The 22,054-nt window shown below is 36.5% G+C and overlaps 1 protein-coding gene across 3 annotated transcripts in view; it reads left to right on the plus strand.

Moving 5' to 3' along the window:
- The window catches only part of LOC136340656 (uncharacterized), a 70,575-nt gene extending 48,521 nt beyond the window's left edge, over positions 1 to 22,054 (plus strand). For 2 of the 3 annotated variants that reach the window (XM_066284880.1, XM_066284881.1), the window contains exons 3-7: positions 1,343 to 1,403; positions 14,888 to 14,959; positions 19,564 to 19,818; positions 21,413 to 21,562; positions 21,613 to 22,054. In XM_066284880.1, the coding sequence (XP_066140977.1) occupies positions 1,343 to 1,403; positions 14,888 to 14,959; positions 19,564 to 19,818; positions 21,413 to 21,530 (506 nt within the window). In that variant the 3' untranslated portion in view covers positions 21,531 to 21,562; positions 21,613 to 22,054. The remainder of the gene's footprint in view (positions 1 to 1,342; positions 1,404 to 14,887; positions 14,960 to 19,563; positions 19,819 to 21,412; positions 21,563 to 21,612) is intronic. The other variant, XM_066284883.1, reaches the window with a different exon arrangement.

The raw sequence follows: 22,054 nt of genomic DNA on the forward strand, positions 1-22,054 counted from the left end.
TTAGACCAGTTTTAAGGCTAATCGGATAAGGGGATAACTGTGATTTGTGAATTTAGCACCTCGAAATTCTTGGAAAAAGTCCCACGAGGGAGCCGATATTGGGGAAAATTTATCACGCAAAAGTGACTGGGGCTCGGCAAATCCGCAATATTTTAGTGGATATTTTAAAGAGTTTTATACAAAACAGACCTTTCCAGAATCTCAGGAGCCCCTTTTCAATTTTGAAATTAATTTGGAATCTGTCCAACTAGGTGGCCAAAAATTAGCTTCTTCCAGCCAGAGCGGACCAACTGGCGATTAAGCATCGCAGTGCAGGGTCGAATAATGCGACATTAAAATCCAACTTTCGGAGCATCTAACGACTGGTTTAGTTCAGTATTGAGAGGTTCGTGAGAGACTCCCATCCGATTTTCAACATTTCAAGTTTTATCTGATCTCTCTACCGCAGCGATAATTGTATCGCTTTATTTACTAATAATCATTCCTATGAGAGAAATGTGGGACAGGGATGCTGAAAACCGCAGTCCTCGCTATAATTAAGTAAGCGAAACCACATTTTGAGGAGTTGGAAAAAGTCTTTGATGCCATTATTAAATCTAAATTTTAGGAAAAAATGCATTAAAAGCAAAATTTCAACAAAAACCCTTGCGCTTCTTATTAAGATCTTCCGTGGAATTTGATCTTCATATTGCATGCTTCGTCGATTTTTTTCAGCTCAATGGTTTCCCCGTGGATTTTCCGAACAAAAATATAAATTACGAGCAAATCCCCTAAGATTCGATTACGGACCGATTTCTTTCGGGATCGCTAATAAAAATGCAACATACAGCCCGACTTCGATTGATTTATAGACTTAATCGTTATCTCAGTCATTTAGCGGACTGAACACTTTGCTTCTTTCCGGCCCCTTTTTGTGCTCGCCAAGCGATATTCGGATCTTTTCGGCTGGATCTATTATCAGAAAAAAGATCTGGTTAAATGATCCATTTGTGAGTGGATTTTTTATTATCCGGTTCTAAACGATAATTCCTTCGCTTTCGTAAAATATTAATTGAACGGAAATGAGATTACTAATTCATTAGCGATGCGCCAATAACCTGTCAAAACCAAAGGCTTCGCAAACAAAGAGGTGCGATGGAAACGGTTTTCACATGGAAAATATAACGACATTTTCATTTATCTGGGAAATATTGAACTATAAATCGGGAAATATATGGGGAACATGTAGAACTTTTTAAATAGGGAATTTTATTGTGTATTTTATTGGGAAATTCATGCGTACCGCTCTGCATTATCCCACACCATTTTTGATGATGTGTTTAACCCTTATTTCATTTTGCAGTACTGGCCGGGGTCGGGGTGGATTTCATATACCACGGACGTTTCCCTGGATATTGGCTCATGTAAGTCTTAGTTGTAGAATTTTGTGTAGTTAAAATTAATGGCTTCTGACTATTAGAGCGGGAAAAGTAAAAGATATTAATTTAAGCAGACTAGCAACAATTTTCTCAGACAAAGCCCCATTTAACTATAATAAAACTTCGGGAAAATCGATTCAGTTCCAAATTTATTTCGGAACAAACTGCAGCGTAAACATTGCACAAAGACGTTTCATTTATTCACGGAAGGGAATTTAAAACTTTAAAGTTTTACTATGTGGAGTTGGTGGAATTACGAGATAAATAAAAGGTATACGTACCTTTGTCAATGGGACACTCCATTACTTCAAAGAACGTTTTAATTGAATTAACGATCGCGGAAGAGTTTCCTTTGCATGTTGGGGCGCAGGAGGTTTTTAATCATCTTATATAGAATTCCTCCTGGTTTTCTGTTTTGAACCAAACAGCATCGTAACAGTGAAATTGTTCAATTTTGAGGAATAAAACTCTTTTGCCGTACTTTTATTTGCCCTGCACGTTCGCCTGTTTTAATATTTGAGGTAAACTCGAACTGGGTCATCCGAACACAAGGTTAAGAGAACACATTCGCAGTGTATTATCTATTTTACATAAATCTTTATCGCAGCTTTGAAAGTTTTCCTGTCGGGGGAGATCTTCAAAAAGAATATTATCTAATTCCAGAAAAAATACAAAGGAATGTTTAAGTTTGAATAAGTATGAAAGAGAAATGTCGACAAAGAATTTCATTAAAAGTGAATGAGGGACGGGGACATTTGGGATTGAGAGATGGAATAAATAGAGGTGATGTGATAAACTTTTTCTTAGTTCATTTTTAGAAAGGACGCCTGACCCATTACTAAAACTGGAATTGCACATTATTCTCAGTTGAAACTAGCCGAGAATAGCATTTACCCTTTTCTAGAGTGCTTTTTTCATTTGGGAACAATAAGACTACTTTCGGTTCCTCTCAGAGATAATCTAGTGCGTGTTGATTGCCAAGCATAACTTCCACCAAGAACTGTGTATTATACTCCCCCCGATTGTGCACACCAATCCAGAAAATTTAAAAATCTTGCGAAAAGCCAAATTATCGCAGACTGTTTCAAGTTGGTTCAAAGCACCCTTGAATTTGACTAAAGTTTGATGAAATGTGTATCAAACTTGAACTAACCTCTTTGAAAACATACAGGGCGCGGATCTGTAAGAGTCACGAGTATCCGTTTTGTCAAGACTGAGATAGATTCCATATAGGGGTTTTAGGCATCTAATGGTTTTTTAAATTAACCTCTCGAAGAATTTCACTGCTTTTGCAATATTTTCAGTTAGCCTAAATGTCATTTTTTTCCATTATCGCAACAACAGAAAATGCAATACGCTTTGAGTTCTCGTCTAAACACTCAATTACCTTTGATTTCGAGTTAAAAGCACTATATAACTATTTATGGCATGCACTATGTTTTATTCAAAATGTCACTAAAAATAACCCCTTCAAACTCTCCAAGGAAAGCCTGAGATGCTCTGACAAGGAATTCTTTAAATTTTACACCTAGCATGCATTCAAATGTCCTGTCCCTCTATGTAAAATTGCAGTTAAGGAGCCACTTAAAAGGGCCGTTGCGGTCATCGATGCGCAAACATTTGTATTAAATTGGGCCTTATGGAACGTCCATTTATTCAAAATAACTTATTGAAAACTATCAAAAAAATCTTAGCAAATTTCGGTGAGCTTCGGCAAACTATGTGGGAATAAATAAACGGTGAGAACATGCACTTGAATGAACGTGGCAAACTGTAAGACCGTAAATAGGAAAGTGTACGATATTAAATTAACAACTCTAATAAGTAAATAATTACAAAGAGAAAAACTTGCTCAGTGTGGGTTTCGCTTAAATAGATACACGTGAACGTACAACCTATAAACAGCTCTTTCATGTTATTGGAAGGTAAAGCGCTTTTTTCTTCCTATTCCAAAACAAACGGAACTAGAGGTAAACACATTCTAAAGGTTATTCTTGTCGCAATATTTGTTTTTTGAATACGCTATTGGTTTAGGTAATGGAATATTTCCTCCATGCGGGAGTTTAGTTCGGATGACGTGCATTTGAAGAGGTATCTATAAATTATACCCTCTTGCAAATAAATGCCACCGACAGAGATATACTATTTAATTTCACGTTTGAATAGAATTAAATGGGGCGATAAAACGGTGTTTTTCCACACGTCTCAAACGTTCACCGGCCGACTGATTTTCTATAACTTCCTGGAATTTCCAGAGGATCCGAGGGCAAACTCGCCCGGGAATATTCAGGGATATAGGCGGACGTGTTGGAATACGAAAGAAATAAAATTAAGCCTTCCAAATATGATATTTTAGAGCTCATACATCCGGCTGTTGCAGGATACTTTAATTTATTTAGCAGCATCAATGCTTGAGGTATATGGGGGATTTTCTCGTTGCCACTCGCATTCAAAATTTATAGGAAAATTTACTTTGATGATGTGGATAAATCTTTTTGTTGCGAAATTGAATTTTAGATAATTCATTGATCCGCAAAAGTGATGCGATTATGTTTAGAAATATTAAGTCGATTTGAGTACCTTGGAGGAACGGCTTTTTTCAATGCAGTCCAATTCATATGTGTAATAGATCAAATTACCTAGTCAAAGATCAACTCGGGATGGTCCTCATTCGGTATTTCTCCTATCCTGAGGCAGGAACACTTACTTACACAAGCTGTTTTGATATGATTTATGCTAGGCTACTTTATGCTCTGATGTTCTTCCATGCACAAGCCAAGTTTCCTCTATGGCTGATTCTTCGGAACGTTCATAAATAAATGTACCCGTCCGTGCAGCACGTTCCTAGCGTATAATGTTACACAATTTAGTATGTTTGTTTCGCAAATACAAGCTTTCGGATGCAAATTAAGCAAACGAATAGCATTTAATGCTAAAGCCGTCACCTAAGCGAGGAGTATTTGTTTACTTTTGCGAAATTACTCAGAAGTTGGAAATGTGCACGTTAAGAAATATCGCTCTCATGCGGCATATACGGCATTATTAACGTCACAAAATATCAGGACAATACCCACAATTTCTCGTTATTGATAATAAAATCTCCAACTGCAAAAAAACCGCAACTTTCGAAAAGCTTTGTACCTGTGCTCTTGTTTTGCCTTAACCAACAGCTATTCCGAGATCAAAGAGGCCAAATGCAACTTAGAAAGTTGTTGAAAATTCCGCAGTGAACATTTTGAGGCACAAAGACTGGGTTGAAAATACGATTTAGCGCAACAAAGATTTATATCTACAATTCAAAGTTGATTCCACCTCAAACCATGAAAGTTTTGCGTGAATTATGCATAAGTTTGGAAAGTAATGCTGAGAGTATGTAGACCTACCTGTTGTGAGGGGGGGAGGTTGGGGGAGGGAGTCGGCTTTAACAAAACAAACAAAATTACACCTGCAAGATTCAATATGCCGCAATATCATTAAATATGCTTTACTAAACCTTGTCAGATGTAGTGAATGGGTAAGCTTTCTCACTCTGCTTATTTATATTAAAACCTGAGGTTTTGCATTGCATTAACTTTAAGATGAAGTTTTCCCGACCGTCATAAGGATTTACTAAAATAAAGTTTCAGTTCTGACGCTTGCTCTATGCTCTTTGTGGCTTGTCGAGCAGCTGGAAAGAGGTTTTCGTGGAGTATCGACTAAGCCGTAAAAAGGTGGTGGTTATTATGATGATCAGGGATGAATATAAAATTTAGCGAAGGTTGAGATCTGGAGGAACGATTGCAGTGTGGCAGTGAAGAATTAGTGAGATAATTAACTTAATGCAGCGTCCCAATAACTTTAGCATCACATGCTCTTTCAGAACGTCATAAACGTTGAAAAATCCACAACTATATATACGGTTCGTTGATCCATACCTTTGCGTGTATTAAAGTAAGTTTTATCTTAGCGTCACGTGACGAAAAATTTTGTTGCAATGGATAACATGAAAACCTGGAGGAGTTCAATCCTAGTTAAGATTGTCTGAATGATCTTGCATGTGCCTTAACTGATGGCGCTTGCAAGCAAATTACTGAAAAAACGGTATGTATCAGGCTCATTAATATTATGAGAAGCGTCAAAAAATTATTAACCGGCCAATTTGTTAATTTTGGGGTAAATGTTGCTTATCAATAGCTATTTCTGTTGTTTTTTTTATAGTCTAGCTTACGGTGAGTGACAAAGGTAATTTCCACAAAAAGTGTGTATCATAACTCCCGAAATTGTGCATGCCTTGGTAAAGGGGGCAAAAATCTGCACTCTAATCTTAAAATTAATACCAATTATTTATTATGACCAAATCGAGTCTGCACGATTCTTATGAGTCTTTTATTTCTGTTTCTACTTGCCATTTTGATTAAAAGTTTCAGCGCGAGAGTTGTGTTTAGCATTCGAGTTCGTGCGGTTCAATTTTCGATCTTTAACGGGCTCTATCTGGAATTCAGAGCATTCCTTACTATCTAACTTATGATCTGTATTGGAAAACTTTTTCGTTTTTACCTTGCGAGGCAGAGTGACCATTTTACACACACTTGTCGCATGCTTTTGCTCAATTCTAATTAAAGCACCGTTCTGTCAAGCGGTCTTAGCTCCTGCGATTATTATAAATTTATATATTTTTTCGATTGCTCTGCTCTTTATTTCCCCATATAAATTGTGCGTTTCTGCGCTGATTGACCGGTTTTCCATCAGTTTGGTAATTCACCCGTAATTTCGATTTCTTCTGATCTGCCTCGAACCTTATTTCTCCTTCTCTGTTTCCAAATGCGTGCTCTTATTAAAAAACATATTTTGACTTATCCGAACTTGTAAAATAATCTGCGATAAAGGGCTTTTTGTTAATAGCCTTTCTTAATTTCTAATTCAGCCCGACACCGTTTCCTGAATTAATATTAATATTCCAATTTACAATTACTCAGGACATATAAAACGACTTTAATTTGTCCTGTTTTATAAATGTTTTTGGGCTGCTGGAATAATGAATTCCTGCTGAAATATGTTGTATAAAATGGAGTTGTCACGCGCTATTTGGCTCGCTTTTGTTGCGCGAATTCGGTAGATATTGTGTGAATTGAATGCATCCTAAATTTTTGCAGGAAATGTATTATAGTTATACCGGCATGGAATGAAATGAGAAATTCTATCCCCGCTGTAATGTGCCGGCGTTGCACATGAAAAAAGCATTTTTGTATTTTCTCTCTGTCAAAGTCTTGTAGATAAGCGCGTAGCTGAATAACTCGCAAAAAGGCTACTTAGCAAGAACTCGATGCTTATATTGTTAAAGTTGTTTCCCCTTCCTTCGACCCTGAGGGTAGGACGTATAACACCCTTAAAACTGAAACAATTTACATGACAAGAGCCCAAAAAGCTCAAAAACATCTTCACTAATTAGACTTCTTGTTGTTCGCCTAGGGCCAGTTTTTAGGTCGGACCCACTCCGATGCTTTTTCAAGCGTCAACGCGCATTAAACGGGTTTATATAAATGGAACCACTTTGTAGAACACTTTTATTTCTAATTTTCCCTTTTCTGCCCGAGCAATGTACTTTTTTGTGATCCCCCAGCGATGGACGAAATTGGTTTTGGCAAATGAGGGAATAATTTTCTGTGAAAATGTACCCGTTTTTGGTGGGTTTACGAATACATGACCTTTTGATCCGATTATTGGGATCATGGCAAAAGCGTCACCTCGTATATGAAGCAATTTTGTAGCTGTAATGTGCTAGTCAGGGCTGGCAAGTATGTGATTTTTATTAATGGGAGTTTTACGTGTTCGGTATAGGAATGCGGCAGTTCTCATTTTGGGCATCAACTCTGAAACATCCATGCCCCCAGGATTTCGACGCAGCACGTTGAAAAATGGAATGCGTTAAACAAGAACAGGAAATGCAGCTTTTGCCACATGGTTCTTACAAAGGGATTTTTCAATCATGCTCTATGTGTACGCACCAAAGGGCGCGAGAGGTAATAACATTTTCAACTCGGTAAATGGTCATTCTTTGAAACAGAGATTTATGGCCCCACTCCGTCCTAGTTGGGGGAACAGGTTCCTACTGAATTTTTAAATTCAACCGGAAACAAAATAGACACCGCAAACATATCGCTCCATTTCAATTGCAGAGACTCAAAGAATGTCTCTTTACAGTTTTATTTCCTCGCCAAGCTGGTTCAACTTTAATATTTGATGTAAATTCGAACTAGGTCAATACAAAGGATTATGCACGGCAGCATTATCAGTTTTACGGATTTATCGGATGGTGAGAGTTCAAATTTGTGTGAAAAATATTTCCGTGACCATTCATAATTTGTTAATTTGGAATTTTCAGAGTTTGGGTGGAATTCCTTGGAAACACTCCGTAACTCTTGAACTGCCAGACTTTATCTATTTTGCAGTAAACTTTCAAAAAATTCTTTTTTGGCGGCAGCCAAATTCAAAAATCCACCTGCTTTAATGTGATTTAATACGATTTCACAGCACAAAATATCAAGTCTTCCGGCTATCATCCGGATTCCGGCTAGAAGTTCTAAATATTCCTCAAAAAAAAATCCAGACATAGCCCTTGCATTGAAACTCCGGAACAGTAATACACATAAATAATCAGAAATATTAGATGGAAATAGGATGCTTTTTGAGCGACTATAAATATTTTAGAGCGTGAACTTTATTTAGGTTTAACGTCGGCTTCATCCTTATTTACCGCCTCGTCTACCTGCAACTGGAATTTTATACTTCACTTATCGGATCGGGTTTTTCTCTCAGATGAGAGGTAAAAGCTTTCTCGTACCCGTTTTCCACCCTTTTTATGAAATTATTTTAATTGGGCCTGCGTCAAATTGCTTATAGATTGTTTATTCGGGCTTGAGCAATCGGGCAATTTAGATATCAACGGAGCTTTAACACCGTCGAAGTTATGAAACTTTAATTTCGAAAATGCAGTAATATTGTGAGTTTAATCGAGTCTGCTTTCCTAAAACTTCCTATAATTCGAGAGTCCCTTGAGGCGGACCGTTGGGCAATCAATCAAAATATCTTCTTGTAAAAGTTTGCTCCAGCTTATATTTCAAGTGCAAAATTAACACAATACAATGTATTCTTAGTAAAATCATCTTCCTTATAAAGCTGCCTGTCTACTGATCATGTTTACCAATTCAGAGTGTTCTTTAACTGCTATTCCGTTCTAATATTCAAAGAATTAAATTAAACCCTGACAAATGAAATGCGTTGTTTTTGCCCGCAGAAAAAGTTATCTGTCCAAAGAGGGGCCAAAGCGAATCCCTTTTCTTGTTCGAGAATGGGGCTATCACTGGAGATTATCTAAAACCATTTAAGAGAGAGACACATGTGTTTTTCTGTTCGCGCTTTTAGTTTTATTAAAACAAGACAAAAACGTTGTTTTTGATAGGACTAATTCCAGTTACGAGGATAAAGATCGAGTAACAAAATCGTAAAGAGAATCACGAGTTGTAATATTTACTGAATCCAGCATAAAAGGGTTGAGCCAGAAGATTTCAGTAAAAGGAATTATAGGCAAGTCTTAAGTGATACAGGAGTCACAGAAATTATGATAGATCTCACATTGTAAACGCTTTCGTGGCCGGTAAAGTAATACGCTAAAATGTTTCCTATGTTTTTCAGGTGGTCCAGAGGAGTTTTCCACGTTTGGGTCACATCTGAAGTGGAGTTTTCGAAGGTAGTGAGGCAGTCGACGAAATAATCTACTGACGACGACTGGCGCGGCAATAGTATCGTCAGTCTTATTTATACTGTACGCCTGGGCGCGTTCGTGCTTGCGCATTGATGGAAGGGGCTTCGGTATGCGCGGTAGACAACGCTGCACAGAGCTTTCAATCTGAGTTTAAGGGTCGTATTTCCTCCGTTCGCAAACGAAATGAAGCGAGAATAAATGAAGAAAATTTTGTATGCTTCTCAAAATATCCGAAAGGAATTCAGTAGGAATTTCGCTTTTCTCGAATAACTGAAAAACATAGCAGGAATCTAGAGAATCACTTTAAAATTCCCTTTTCGTTCGACTACAGGAGTAATAAATTGGAACGTGGATTGTTGTGTTGAATTTTTAATCCTTATAAGAATTACAGAAGGGAATGAATAACAATTAGGCACGACCAAAAAAGAAAATATAAATATGTTAAAAAGGTATTTGAAGTATCAACAGTTGTGTGCACTGAGTTACACATTAGGTAAAACGAAAAGGGCAAGGTGGAAACACTGAACGTTAAATTTATCTAATAACATTATAACACCTCGATGGATTTCTTCAGAGAAAGGTTGATTGAGAAATTTTTACGCTCAGGGCGGAATTAAGAATTAAATTAATCAATTTGATCAATAGATCGAACAATTTTCATTACCGGAAACTTGATGTTGAAGATACGTAATTTTAAAGACGTTATTCATGCGAGCGTTAACGACGTTGTAAACACTTCGTTTGACATCGCTTTGATACGTTTGTTGAGAATTCGTCTTTTTTGCAATAACATATTTTTAAACTCACCATTAAGAATGTTTTCTCTGGAGATAAAAAAAGGGAGAAAACAATTGGCCGCCTATCTGCAATGGCAACCTTTATTCATGACCAATTTGGGTTTATTTTCCTTTTTTTTCCCTTTAGCTTTAATTTAACAGACCTCGTAACTTTTTCAGTTAGCAGGGATGCGTAAATTCGAGAAACGGCCACTCTTACATTAAAACAATATTTTTCGATAAAAATTAAGTACGTATTTTCGTTCTAAATTAAACGGCCGACTTCTAACTGAATAATTGGCGTTAGCTTTGTGTATATATTTTCCGGGATACCCTGTAGTGAGAATGGTCCGCATGTAATGAATATAAAACGAAATACTATTTGCTCTTCTTTAGTCCAATTTGACTACTTTGATGAAAAAATAAGTTAAATTGATTTATAAAATGAATAATTTTTATTTATTCTTCGGAATAAATTATATAGCGTTCAAAGTATTTCGCGTCCGACTTAATGCACTTATGCCGTCGTTTTTTCCAATCCTCTAAACAGTCAGAGAAGCTTTTTTCCATGAGAGCCTTCAATAATTTCTTCGATTCGGCTTTTATTTATCTTCTCCATCGAGTCGAAATTGTGTTCCCGCAACGGTCTTCTGAGGCCGTTGAACATCCAGAAGTCCAACGGTGCTAAATCAGGTGAATACGGTGGTCGTGGTACAATGCGGGTCGAATTTTTGGCATAAGGTTCTGGGAGGACTGATACAGTGTGGGACGATGCGTTATCGGGGTGGAAATACCATGAATTTTCTGGTCTCTTGAGGAGAATAGCTTCACGTTAACTAAACTTAACACTTAAATAATCTTCCTTGTTAATAGTTTGGCCTGGCGGAATAAATTTATAATGCACAAAATCGCGATAATGGAACCAATCTGTCAACATGATCTTAATTTTTGAGCGATTTTTTTTGCAGATTTTCTGGTTTTGGCTCACCTTTTGTACAATATTCGCTCGCTTGGTCAGTTGCTTCCAGATCATATGCATACACCCAAGTCTCATCTCCCGTACTGGTGCGTTTCATGACGTCCTGGTAGTTAGAAATAATTTTTTTCCAGATTTCTATGAGATGCTTTTGTTCCAAAAAATTAAGTGTTTTTGGGAACCAATCGAGATTTGACGCGATTGAGGTACAAAAATCTTTTAAAATGGTTAGGGCTCATTCAACTGAATGTTCGTAACATCAGCAAGGCCTCCAATTTTCAATCGACGATTTTGGAGTACCAAATCTTTGTTTTCCTTGACAAACGTTGATGTCGATGGAGACGCTTTTCTCCTTGAACTCCCTTCTCGACCCTCTTTAAAGTTTTTCTACCGCTTTTAAATAATTTTTTGTGACATAGCCGCATCGCAAAAAGCCTTTTGTAACATTTTCAGCGTTTCCGTGGCAGAATATTCATTCCGCAAGCAAAATTTAATGCAAATTCTTTGCTCAACATAATTTGGCATGGAAAATATCTAAAAATTTACTTTTGTAAGGTTACAAAAACACGTGTACCTCTATAGCAAACAACCTCAAAAAATAATTTTATGATTTTATAGTGCCCACTAAGCTTAAACGAAAAACTCATCTTACCTTTTGATCGCAGCAGTACGTAAGACTGTTCCTTCTCAGTATATTGGAGAATATTCCCGTTTTTTAGTCATAAAGGTATGACCGAGGATTTCCTTGAGATGTTCCAAGACAATATTTGATTACGGTCCTAAGAAAGGTTTTCCCTTTATCCGATCCTAACCTCCTTACAAAACCCATCTCTTTGGGGGTTATCAGAAAAACATTTAATCGAGGTCACACCGGAGGAGGTCCAGGTTTAAGACGCTCCGAGCTTTCGGCATTATTGGTCGATACGACAGAGCTTAATGGAAAAAAATGGACAAATTTTTCGTCTCCGCAGATACAACGGAAGATGCAGGCTTTATCCGAAAAACGTTTTCTTTAATATCTGCCATAAACAATGCCGTTAATCCTAATCTTATCGTAAATGCAATTAAAAAGTTCTATTATTGGGTAAACTTCGGGAGAACGGAGCGAGCCAATTAATTTTTAATTCTATTTTTCGGACGCTTCCTACGGTGTAATGGAATTAAAAAGCTGTTTGCAAACCGGAAATATTGTAAAATTTGACAAAAGTGGATTTTTAATGACCTTTAATACCATTATGTTCACCGAGGGTAGCGTTAACAGGTGCACATGCCTAATTTGCAGCGCGAGCGGAAAGAGCTTTTCCTTGGATATTCCCAGAAGTAGTCGCTAATAAAAGCATCCACTCGAGTCAATTTCGCAACAATCCACAAATACATGCGGAAATTCTGCCGGGATTACCATCGTCAGCCGTTTTCAACCCCTCCACTAAGAACACTTTACACTCCACCCGAAAGGCGGCCCTTACCCCTTGCCGACGATGCATTCATATGAAAATTGGACGACTCGCACATGCTTTTGCATCCAAATTGAACCTTAATAGTCTTTTTTAGGTTCACACTTTGCAGGAATAACGAAATATCAGGGGATTTTTATTGAAGAGTAAACGGAGTGGGGCATCAGGAGCGAAACTCTCAAAGTTTGCAGGAAAACTTTGCGTCCAAGTTTGCGCTTATAACTTCTGATAACCAGATTAACATGCATTCTGCAAATACGCTTAACGATTTTGTAGTTGAGAACTCATTATTTTTCGTTTCGGTTAATGAAAGTTCCATTTTATTAAAAAAAACGTTTAATAATTTTATGAAGTTTATCAGAAGAAGTGTATTATGATTTATAAAAAGGACTGAGAAAATTCCTTAAATGCTCATCTCTGAGGCAAGAAAAATTAGAGAATTTTTAGCCTTTATCCGTGCATAAATGTTAATAAATTATTGAGGGATGGTGCCTCTATAAATAAAATAATTATCGAAAATGTCCGTAGTGCAATCTGCAAAGGCGTACCAAAGATCTAAAGAGGTTTTTATTTATGGTAAGTGGACCAAAATATAGAAAACTGACGTCGTGTGTGGTCTGTAGTTTGTGGCGGATTTGAAGAAGATTCTGATGGCCAAAGTTCGAACTCTGCCGTGTTCCTTTGTAAAGTTTCCAAACCATTGAATTCTTAGCTAGAGTTTACAGTCGAATTTCGGTAAGTTCAAAGCCATTTTCTCAATTATCTCAATAAAATTCATTGTGTGATAATACACATTTTACGCGTTAATCGCGAGATGAAACTCATGAGTTTAGGCCGCGGCGTATATTTGGAGTGCTCGCTAGCTGAACACAAAGAGCTGAGGACGACACTTTAACAGTTGAAAATTTAGAAAAAAATTTACAAAGTGTTTACGAAAAAAGTGGTTTGATTTTTATTTTAATTGTATTGTGTAGTATGTCACTTTCATGGGAAAGTTCACCTTTTTGACGTTGTTTTTGAGTTATGTAGCTTTACCCAACGGTAGTGAGTTTGGAATAGGAGCGCAATACTTAAAATATTAATCAATCAGAAATTTAGTTGCATTGTCTGTAGTACGACGTACTGTGAATGGTACTGGCATACGTAGTGAGCATGCGCAATATTAACTTTAATGCGTATTGATAAGTTGTGTGGTATTCGATCACAGTGATGGACACCTGGCGCGCCTTACGTTTTTAGCAGTTTCAATTTTCATATCGAATCGGTGATTTTTTTGAACAAAAATTAAATTATAGGAGAAACATATGTGAATCTTGATTGGTACTAGTATAAATGTTGGTTCCACAAATTATAGGTTCCGCGTGTAGAGTACTTTTTGAAAATCTTAAATTCCACATTAAAACAAATGGTTTCTGGAGTAAAAATTCAATTGTAAAAATTGGGTTTTTCTTAGGAAAATATTAACATTTGGCTTGAGAAAATCATAATGGTGCCAAGCCATTTTACGGCCTGCTTAAGCAAATAATACGTTCGCCTCGAAAAGCGAGGAATGCTCAGGTGGAAAGGCTTTTAAGAAAAGATTTACCACTTTCTTCTGTTCTGCGAAGCATAGAAAAAAATTCATTCCAGCTTTGTTATTCCAAATTTATCCCTTTTCTTGGACAAAATCGAATGCGGTATAATATTTGAGTTGGAAATGCAAGACTAATGTTTTTGGCGCCAAATACTATATGACGTTGACAATCTCTTCATCAAAGAACAGCTTAAAACTTAAAAAAAATATATAGATGGTTTTGAATTAAAACAATTTTCTCATACATAGAGTCTTCTGAATCTACAGGAAATTTGGAGAGTAGCATTAATATTTTGAGTGCTTTAATCTAAATTGTTGCAGTTTGGGAAAACAAGGAAAGAGCTATTTCCAAAAGAAAGGTTTCAGAAAATCTATTGGCTATAAGTGAAAGTTCTTTAGACAGTGAGAACAAAGAAGAAACTATTACTGAGGGCATTAACGGCATCAGCGAATTATATGAAAAACTTAGAGATATTCACAAATTCTTTGTACTTTCTGCAAATTTTTCATAGAAAAGAAAGAAAACGGATGCATTATTTTTCTAAATATTCTCTTCAGAATGGGTCCTTCCCTCGAATTGAGACTTTCCTTTGTACGTCGACCTCCTGGAATTTTCAAAAATCATTAAAAGGTCCTTGTAAAATTTGTCAGAAAATATACGTTACAACCGATAAAAGAGGGTAAGGAGGGACCTTCGAATCTTCCAAAAACGCAATTATTTGAAAACTAGCGGCCTTTATCGTTCTATAAAATGAACTGATTTCTCCTGAGATGATCCTTTTATAAATACAATCATTAAATATTTCTCTGATGTAACCCGCAAAGACTTTCTACTAAATTTAAAGCGATTCGTTTTACTTTTATTGCTCTATTTGATATTGGGGCCGCAATATTTATGTCTCAACTGTTCCAATCCAGTTTTATCCTACAACGAATATGTTCATTTCAGAGCTTATGCAGCAACCATCTTCCTAGTAGAAACCTTATGGGTGCTGACCCTCTTCCTAAAGCTGACAGTCCGGTAAGTGAAAATACATTTAAATCAAAATTTGATCTAAAAAATTGAACATATATCATACGTTTCCCCTACAGGCATCATAAATTATGATTCCTCTAAAAGGTTTTCTGCTCTTTTATGAAAATTTATTGTCGTGTCTTCGTACAAGCAAGGCAGCTCCTCACTGACGCTACTGGAATATATAAATCTTGGGGTTTAAACATAAATTGTCCCCCAAAGAACAGTTGTAGGCAGATGTAATACAGTGGAGGTTTCGGGTGATTTATTTTCCAATGGTGAGGTGTGTAATTATAGCTGCTTACGCTATTTTGATATGTCACTCTTGGCATGGTAATTTAAAGCCTTCACTTACGCATTTTCCAGACTCTTTTCACCACTTAAACTTTATTTCCAAACAGTTTCAGAACGTATATAATAAGTCGAGATGATCCTGCCCTAATTAATGGCGTATAGAATGTTTAGAACTTTCTATTAGTTTTGCAACTAGAAGTGTACAAGTTCAACACCTTGGTCGAGAACACGTGGAATCTATGGAAGATAAATGGCTCGAAAGTTGGTTTTTATCCGAAGATTAATTGGGATATAGCGTGCGAAGAAAATTGGGAATATAAGTGGCCAGTTTCACAGATGGATCGTTATGTTTTTTTAAATAGGGATCTAAATTAGTTCGCTTTGTGTGCTTAATTACACGTTTGTTTTAGCAAAAATCACCCTTCAGTTGCCATAACCTGACACCTTTAATCGAGCGCAAAATTAATTTTTTTTTTAATTTAAACATGCAGGATGTACCTATGGAAGAAGCCTGCAGCGATCATTTATTGTTACCTTCAAAAATCAATCAACGTTTCAATGATTAACATATTTCCTTTCTATTTCAACCACTCGGATGGTTTGGCAATCAAATTTGTGAAAATTCATATTTTTCTGCATTTAACGGAAATGGGGAAATCCTCAGATCAGGCTCCTGAGAAGATTCGGAAATTAGCGATTCTCAATGAGTTTAAATCGAGATACTCCTTTTAAGTTTCAGATTTCACATAGTCTCATATTACATCACGGGAAGGGATCAGAGCGTAAATCATGATGAAAAGCATCCAGAGTGTGTTGCTTGCTCTTATCAGTGGCAGGAGTAAGGGGAGATGGGTCATTGGTCAGTTAATTTCTCTAAAACCCACTTGATACGAATCCAAGAATCGCAAATTATATAATTTTAATGAGCTTAGCGCAGGTTACTATAACAACGAGTCCAAAATCCATAGAACATCAGAGAAATTTTCACACAATATCAAATTAATTCACGATAGTCTTCCAGGTTTGATTACGTGTTACTACTTAATGTAAAATAGATCATAAAATATGATTTTATTTCAATTTACAAAGCTGGCTTCAACTTCATTTCGAGATTCATGAGTCAGTCAAGAAAAATCTGAAGTAGATCATAAATTCCTACCCATTCAGAATAGATTGTGTTGGATCCTCTTCCACTAATTCGTGAGAGGGAACAATGATTTTATTTCACGTTGCATTGAGCAATCAGAAATATATTTGATGTGGAAGTTATTCGCTGTTATTATGTCGGTGAGTTCAACGTCCCACTTGGATCAGAAATTAATACAGCGTGAGGAGAGCTGAAATTGGATGGAACGTTTATATTAAATGAAATTGAGATCAGAGAATTGGTGAGGTTATTCCACACCAAAATCCACTAAACCAACATCTGAAGTGGATTTCGCGAGGTTTCAACGAATCAGCGAATCTAAACTAACATATAGTGAGATGAGGCATGTTGTATTATGTGGTACTAGCAAATGAAAAGTACGAGAACTGTTCCAGAAGTACTCGACCTTACACTTGATAAAAGAAAAATTTGGAAAATACTACATTATTTCTCAATATTGAGATTGTTAAGGTTTTTTAGATAAATCAAACCTTGAAAATACAAATTGGATGGGTAATGATGGAATGTATTACAATTTTTACTTATTTGTAACGAACTGGCCTAAATACTAATCGAGAATTCGCGGTTATAGGTGTTTTACAAATATAACTTACTATACAAGTTATATCATGAGGAATGGAGAAATCAAAAATGAGAGAGAGAGAGAGAGAGAGAGAGAGAGAGAGAGAGTACTTGGCTCGACCCATAAGTCCTAAAACTGAAGTCTTCAATGCAGTGGTGCACTCCTATCAGAAGCTATCCTCTCATAAGCTAATCTTGAGCTTGAGGTTGTAAAGTGTAACCTCCGGGCAGATACTATATCGCTGACTTAATTCGATTATTACAGGCATGGCGAATTGTAAATATCGGTAATAATCCACTTTCAAAAAAGTGCTTTGGAAAAGTAGCATCATTCCCCGCCATGAATGGCCTTTATGGCTGGGAACCTTTTAGGGCACCTCCCGACGTACATGTGCGTAACTTAAGGACTCGAAGTACGAGTAAATTGACGAACAAAACTAAACAAAGTTCTTAACAGAGATTGACACGCTATTCTCTCGAACTCCATCTCATTATTAGTGGCGAATCTCTTGCCACCGAACCATTTTTTCAAGTTTGGACATAGAAAATTATCTGAGGAGGCTAAATGTGGCAAATAGGGTGGATGAGGAAAAAATTCGAAACCAGGATGATAGATTGTAGATATCGGCATGACGGAAGTGGGGATTGGTGCGTAGTCTTGATGAAATAAGACTTTGTTTTTTGAGAATTGCGGTCTCTTTTCCCTAATTTCTTCGATCAAACGCTGCAGTCAAATTGTATAATATTCTCTTGTTATTGTTTTTTCTTTAGGGAGATGGTCAACGAAAATTATTCTGTGTACATCCTAAAAAAATGACGTCACTACCTTTCCTGCAAATGGAACGGTTTTCGCCTTCTTTGGAGTCGGTTCTCCCCTTAGAGTTCATTGTTTGACCGCTCTTTCGTCTCAGGTGTGAAACGATTGACCCATGTTTCATCCACGGTTATGATGAATCGACGCAAAACTCGGCTTTATTACTGCGAAACTTTGCTAAACACTCCCTTGAAACATCCTCACGGCGCTGTTTTTTTTCAATTGAGAGTAATCGTGGCATCCATTTTGCACACAGCTTTCTCATATCCAATTGTTCGATCAAAATTCGATATACGGTACTTGTTTGCAATACCTTCGTTCCAGCGCAGTATTGCGCATTTTCACCACAACTTCTGGAGTAGTCAGATCTGGAGTGTCATCCGGCCGACCACTGCCAAGGTCGTCTTGACAGCTCGTCCTACCGCGTTTAAACTCTGCCACCCTCTATATTACAGTTATTAATGAAAGACAAGATTCTCCCAGAGTACAATTTAACTCTGCTCTGATCTTGGATGGACTAAGACCTTTTCAATGGAGATATTGAATCACATATCAATGACTAATTTTTTCCATTCGCACAAAATCTCTAAAAGCGTTCGTTAAAAACGGCTCCAACACAAACCCACATTAACGTAGGGCACTCATATCTTAGGCAAAACTGTTTCAAGTTTAAGGTCTTTGTAATACATGCCAGTTTTTAACAAAAATCGCCATCTGTTTGACAGGTCGGGCACTGTTGGGACCATCTTCGTAGATCAGGGAATAGTGAGATTAGTTCAAAAAGGTGCATGTGCATTGTTGAACAAGAAATTATGATTTCTTGACGATACTCATGAACCCAAACCTTCGATATTTTAGCTGCAAAAAGTCATAATTTCATCATTGCGTCTTCTCCATCTCATAGTAGGTTCACATCGAAATTCAGCTGCTAGCTTGCCAGTTTAATTCAGCAGAACGCACCATCTTTTCCAATTTTCCTCGTGTTACAGCGTGTTACAGCATGTCACTCAACATAATTGCTGACCTTCTTTGCTCGACAGCAAAAGTCAATAACAAAAAATGTTCTCTCCGTCTTCCATACGAATCGATTTACGTCAAAAAGTACATTGTCTTAGGATACTAATCAGGGTAAGAGCAGTTTGATAATTACTTACTTATAAGTCAAATCCAGTATAAAGCTCCTTCGAAAGCTCGTCATCCTGAAAATTTAATTAATATCTTCAGCCCTAGGAGCACCAAAGTCATTAAAGTTGAGGAAATGAATGCAAAAACGCGTTTGCAATGTAAGTCCCCTGAGAGAACTTGTAACATGCACTCCTACCGTATTCGAAAGTTTAAATGAGATTCTTATGGGATTTTGACACTCTTCGGAAATTGGAATTCTTTATCAAGTCCTGACTATTGCCAGTAAAACACAGATTTTCAATATTGAAAAGGCGTTTTCCTTTCTCAAACAGAAGGACTGATATTCGCCACAGATATAGAGAGTAAATCGAAACGGAATGGGGTAGAGACAACTAGAATACGAAATACCTATTTTACCACCGTTTTATTGTACTATTTATCACGTAGTACTTCCCAGACAAATTACAAACATTATTTATTCCAGGCACAATATGGCCTGGAAAATTGTGTCACGAAGACGCCACATTAATTTAATCGGATAGGTGGTTACTTTTATTGACCAAGCTCGAAGTTTAATGACTGCACCCTTGAGGAATTTTAATTCGCAATTAGTCACATTCCAAAACTAACAGTGAATTCTAATTTCAGACCTGACCACAGAATATGGCAAATATGGAAGTACTGCAGTCTCATAGACGACTGGAAGAAGTCTCCCCTTTACATTTTTATGGGACTGATGACCATGTACAAACCGTATAAACTATGGTTGGTCTACCTCGCCGGAGGCTGCACCGTCCTGTTGGGATTTCTTCATCTGTCCATGTCAATGTTCCACAAGATTTTAAGGCGGAGGAAAAAGAAGGACCATAGATCGGGCCAGAGTGATTTGGATAGTTTAGAAAGGTCGGTTTTATGTTTTGAATGAATGTGTTGCAGAAATTGATGAAAGCGTAACAGCGAGCTGATTTAGTTTCTGTATGGATAGGTGAATGTTCCATGGAATTAACTCGTCGATTCTAAATTCTCGTTCCATTATACCCTTTATTATTCTCCTTTATTAACATTAATAGAGTTAATATTTCAATATGCAATTAGTGATGTTGCTATATTACATTAACATAAATTAGTTCCATTTATTTCTCATATTTATTCACTGCAAGTTAAAATGATTGTTTTGTTTTATACAGTGTCAAATAAATATGAAAGTTATAGGATTAAAAGTGACGATAGAGAACAAAAAAACTGCTGACAATGTGAAACGGACCAAGGGAATGTTAGTATAAATATCTCTAATCTTTCATCGCTCAGGGAACCTCAGGGGACGCTTAACCCGAACTAATAAAAAATTTTGCATATTTTTCAGGTGCACGAAAACAGTTTTAGTAAGAAAACAGATTTAATATTGCCTAAGTTCATACACTGGCCAATAACTTTTTGGGGAAGAAATTATATTTATATTAAATCATGAACTGAGCTTTCTCCTATTAGTATTAAGGTGAATTTGCTTTAATTTAAATCCCCTTTAATGTTATTGATTGTGGAACGAACCCCTTTTAGATCTTACTTTATTTTTACTTACTTATTTTTATTTTTACTTTTTTAACTTTCAAAACAGTAATTTCGGAGTTTGTCGATTTGAAAATTGTGCTAATCTCGTCAAATTTGGAGATTTAGAGTCTAAATACACTGAGGAAAAAGGGGACTTCCTTGTGTTTCTTTTTCTCAATTTTCACCTTTCTTTTTTTTCCTTTTCTAGAAACCTCACACTTATTTTTAAAAAACAAATACAAATTGTAGCAAGTTTCTAACTAATTTCAAAGAGAACTCTATAGCTTCTTTTATTCAAGATTTCTATTATCTTCCCTCCATGTTTTTCTGACATTCCTAGAACTTATCATTTTCGGTCTTCAACTGCTTCTCTCTAGTCTTTCATTCCTAAAGATTATTCTTATTTTAGGAAAAACAAACACTGTAAGGTATCTGCCACTTTTTATGGGGGTTTACGTTATATTTGGTTTGTCGAAGGACACACTTCTACATATTCTCTTCTTCATTTTTGAATTCATTCCGCTTGCTCATTTAGAACAGTTTTCGTCTGAACGTCCGAATTTGACCATTTCTGAAGTTAAACAGGACAGCTCTTTCTTCACGGATTAAGGAATACCTGAAACTTAATTACGAACAGTCAAAGTCGACTCAACTTTCCTTATCACGTTAGCGCTTAATGTCCAGATCGACTCTAATTTTCCGTTAAAATCAACTTGTTTTAAAATTTTGCTGGGGAGAAATTTCACCAAAATTACATAAATATTTTAGTAAACTTGTATGATTTGACCTGAAAAATCTTCAGCATTTCAAAAATTCCCCAAGTCCCTTCTAGAACCCATATCTGTGTTACGATGACCTATAAAGTTCCACATTCGGTAACAAATTCCGCTTGGTACGTTTCTGAGGGTTAGCCCTGTGTTTGGGTGGCAAAATACTTATATTTCAGTAGTAGATTCGAAGAAATCACTGAAGTCCTGGATGACGGCATCCCAGACCCAATACCCGGAAGTAGCGTTTCACTCTCTGATAGCCTGCGTCCAGACCACGACTCCGTCCTTGAGATATGACCGGAGGTTCATCAACCTCCAGATTTATTCAAGTGAGTTATCCCAACTTTTATTTTTATTCATTATCAGCCCCAATTTCTAGGCACATCATAGACTGTACTCACCCCACCGACGATGTGGCCCTAATTTTCTAAAAAATGTTCGACTAAGGAGTAATCTTAAGCTGGGTGTAAATGTCTTCAAGATATAGGTGTGTTTTTAAAAAATGTGGATGTAATTTTGTTTGTTGATAATACCTAATACTCTTTTATGAATAGATATTTAGCCTTGTTGATGTTTACGAGCAGTTTGATTTTTTCTTATTATTCTAGTTGCAATTACAGCTCACTTATTATCTACAAAAAAAAAAAATGTAAATAGTATATGTAACTCAATTTCTATTTACCAGTTACGTTTGAATAGGTAATTTAAATTATACGTTCAGTTGCATTACTGTACAGATCTCAAAACAGTAATAAAATATTTATTTAACGTATAGAAAGAATAGTTCATGTCCATCAGTTTTACATAAGAACCTTTATTAT

This window comes from Euwallacea fornicatus, chromosome 8, assembly GCF_040115645.1.
Source record: "Euwallacea fornicatus isolate EFF26 chromosome 8, ASM4011564v1, whole genome shotgun sequence".
Classification (NCBI taxonomy): Eukaryota; Metazoa; Arthropoda; class Insecta; order Coleoptera; family Curculionidae; genus Euwallacea; species Euwallacea fornicatus.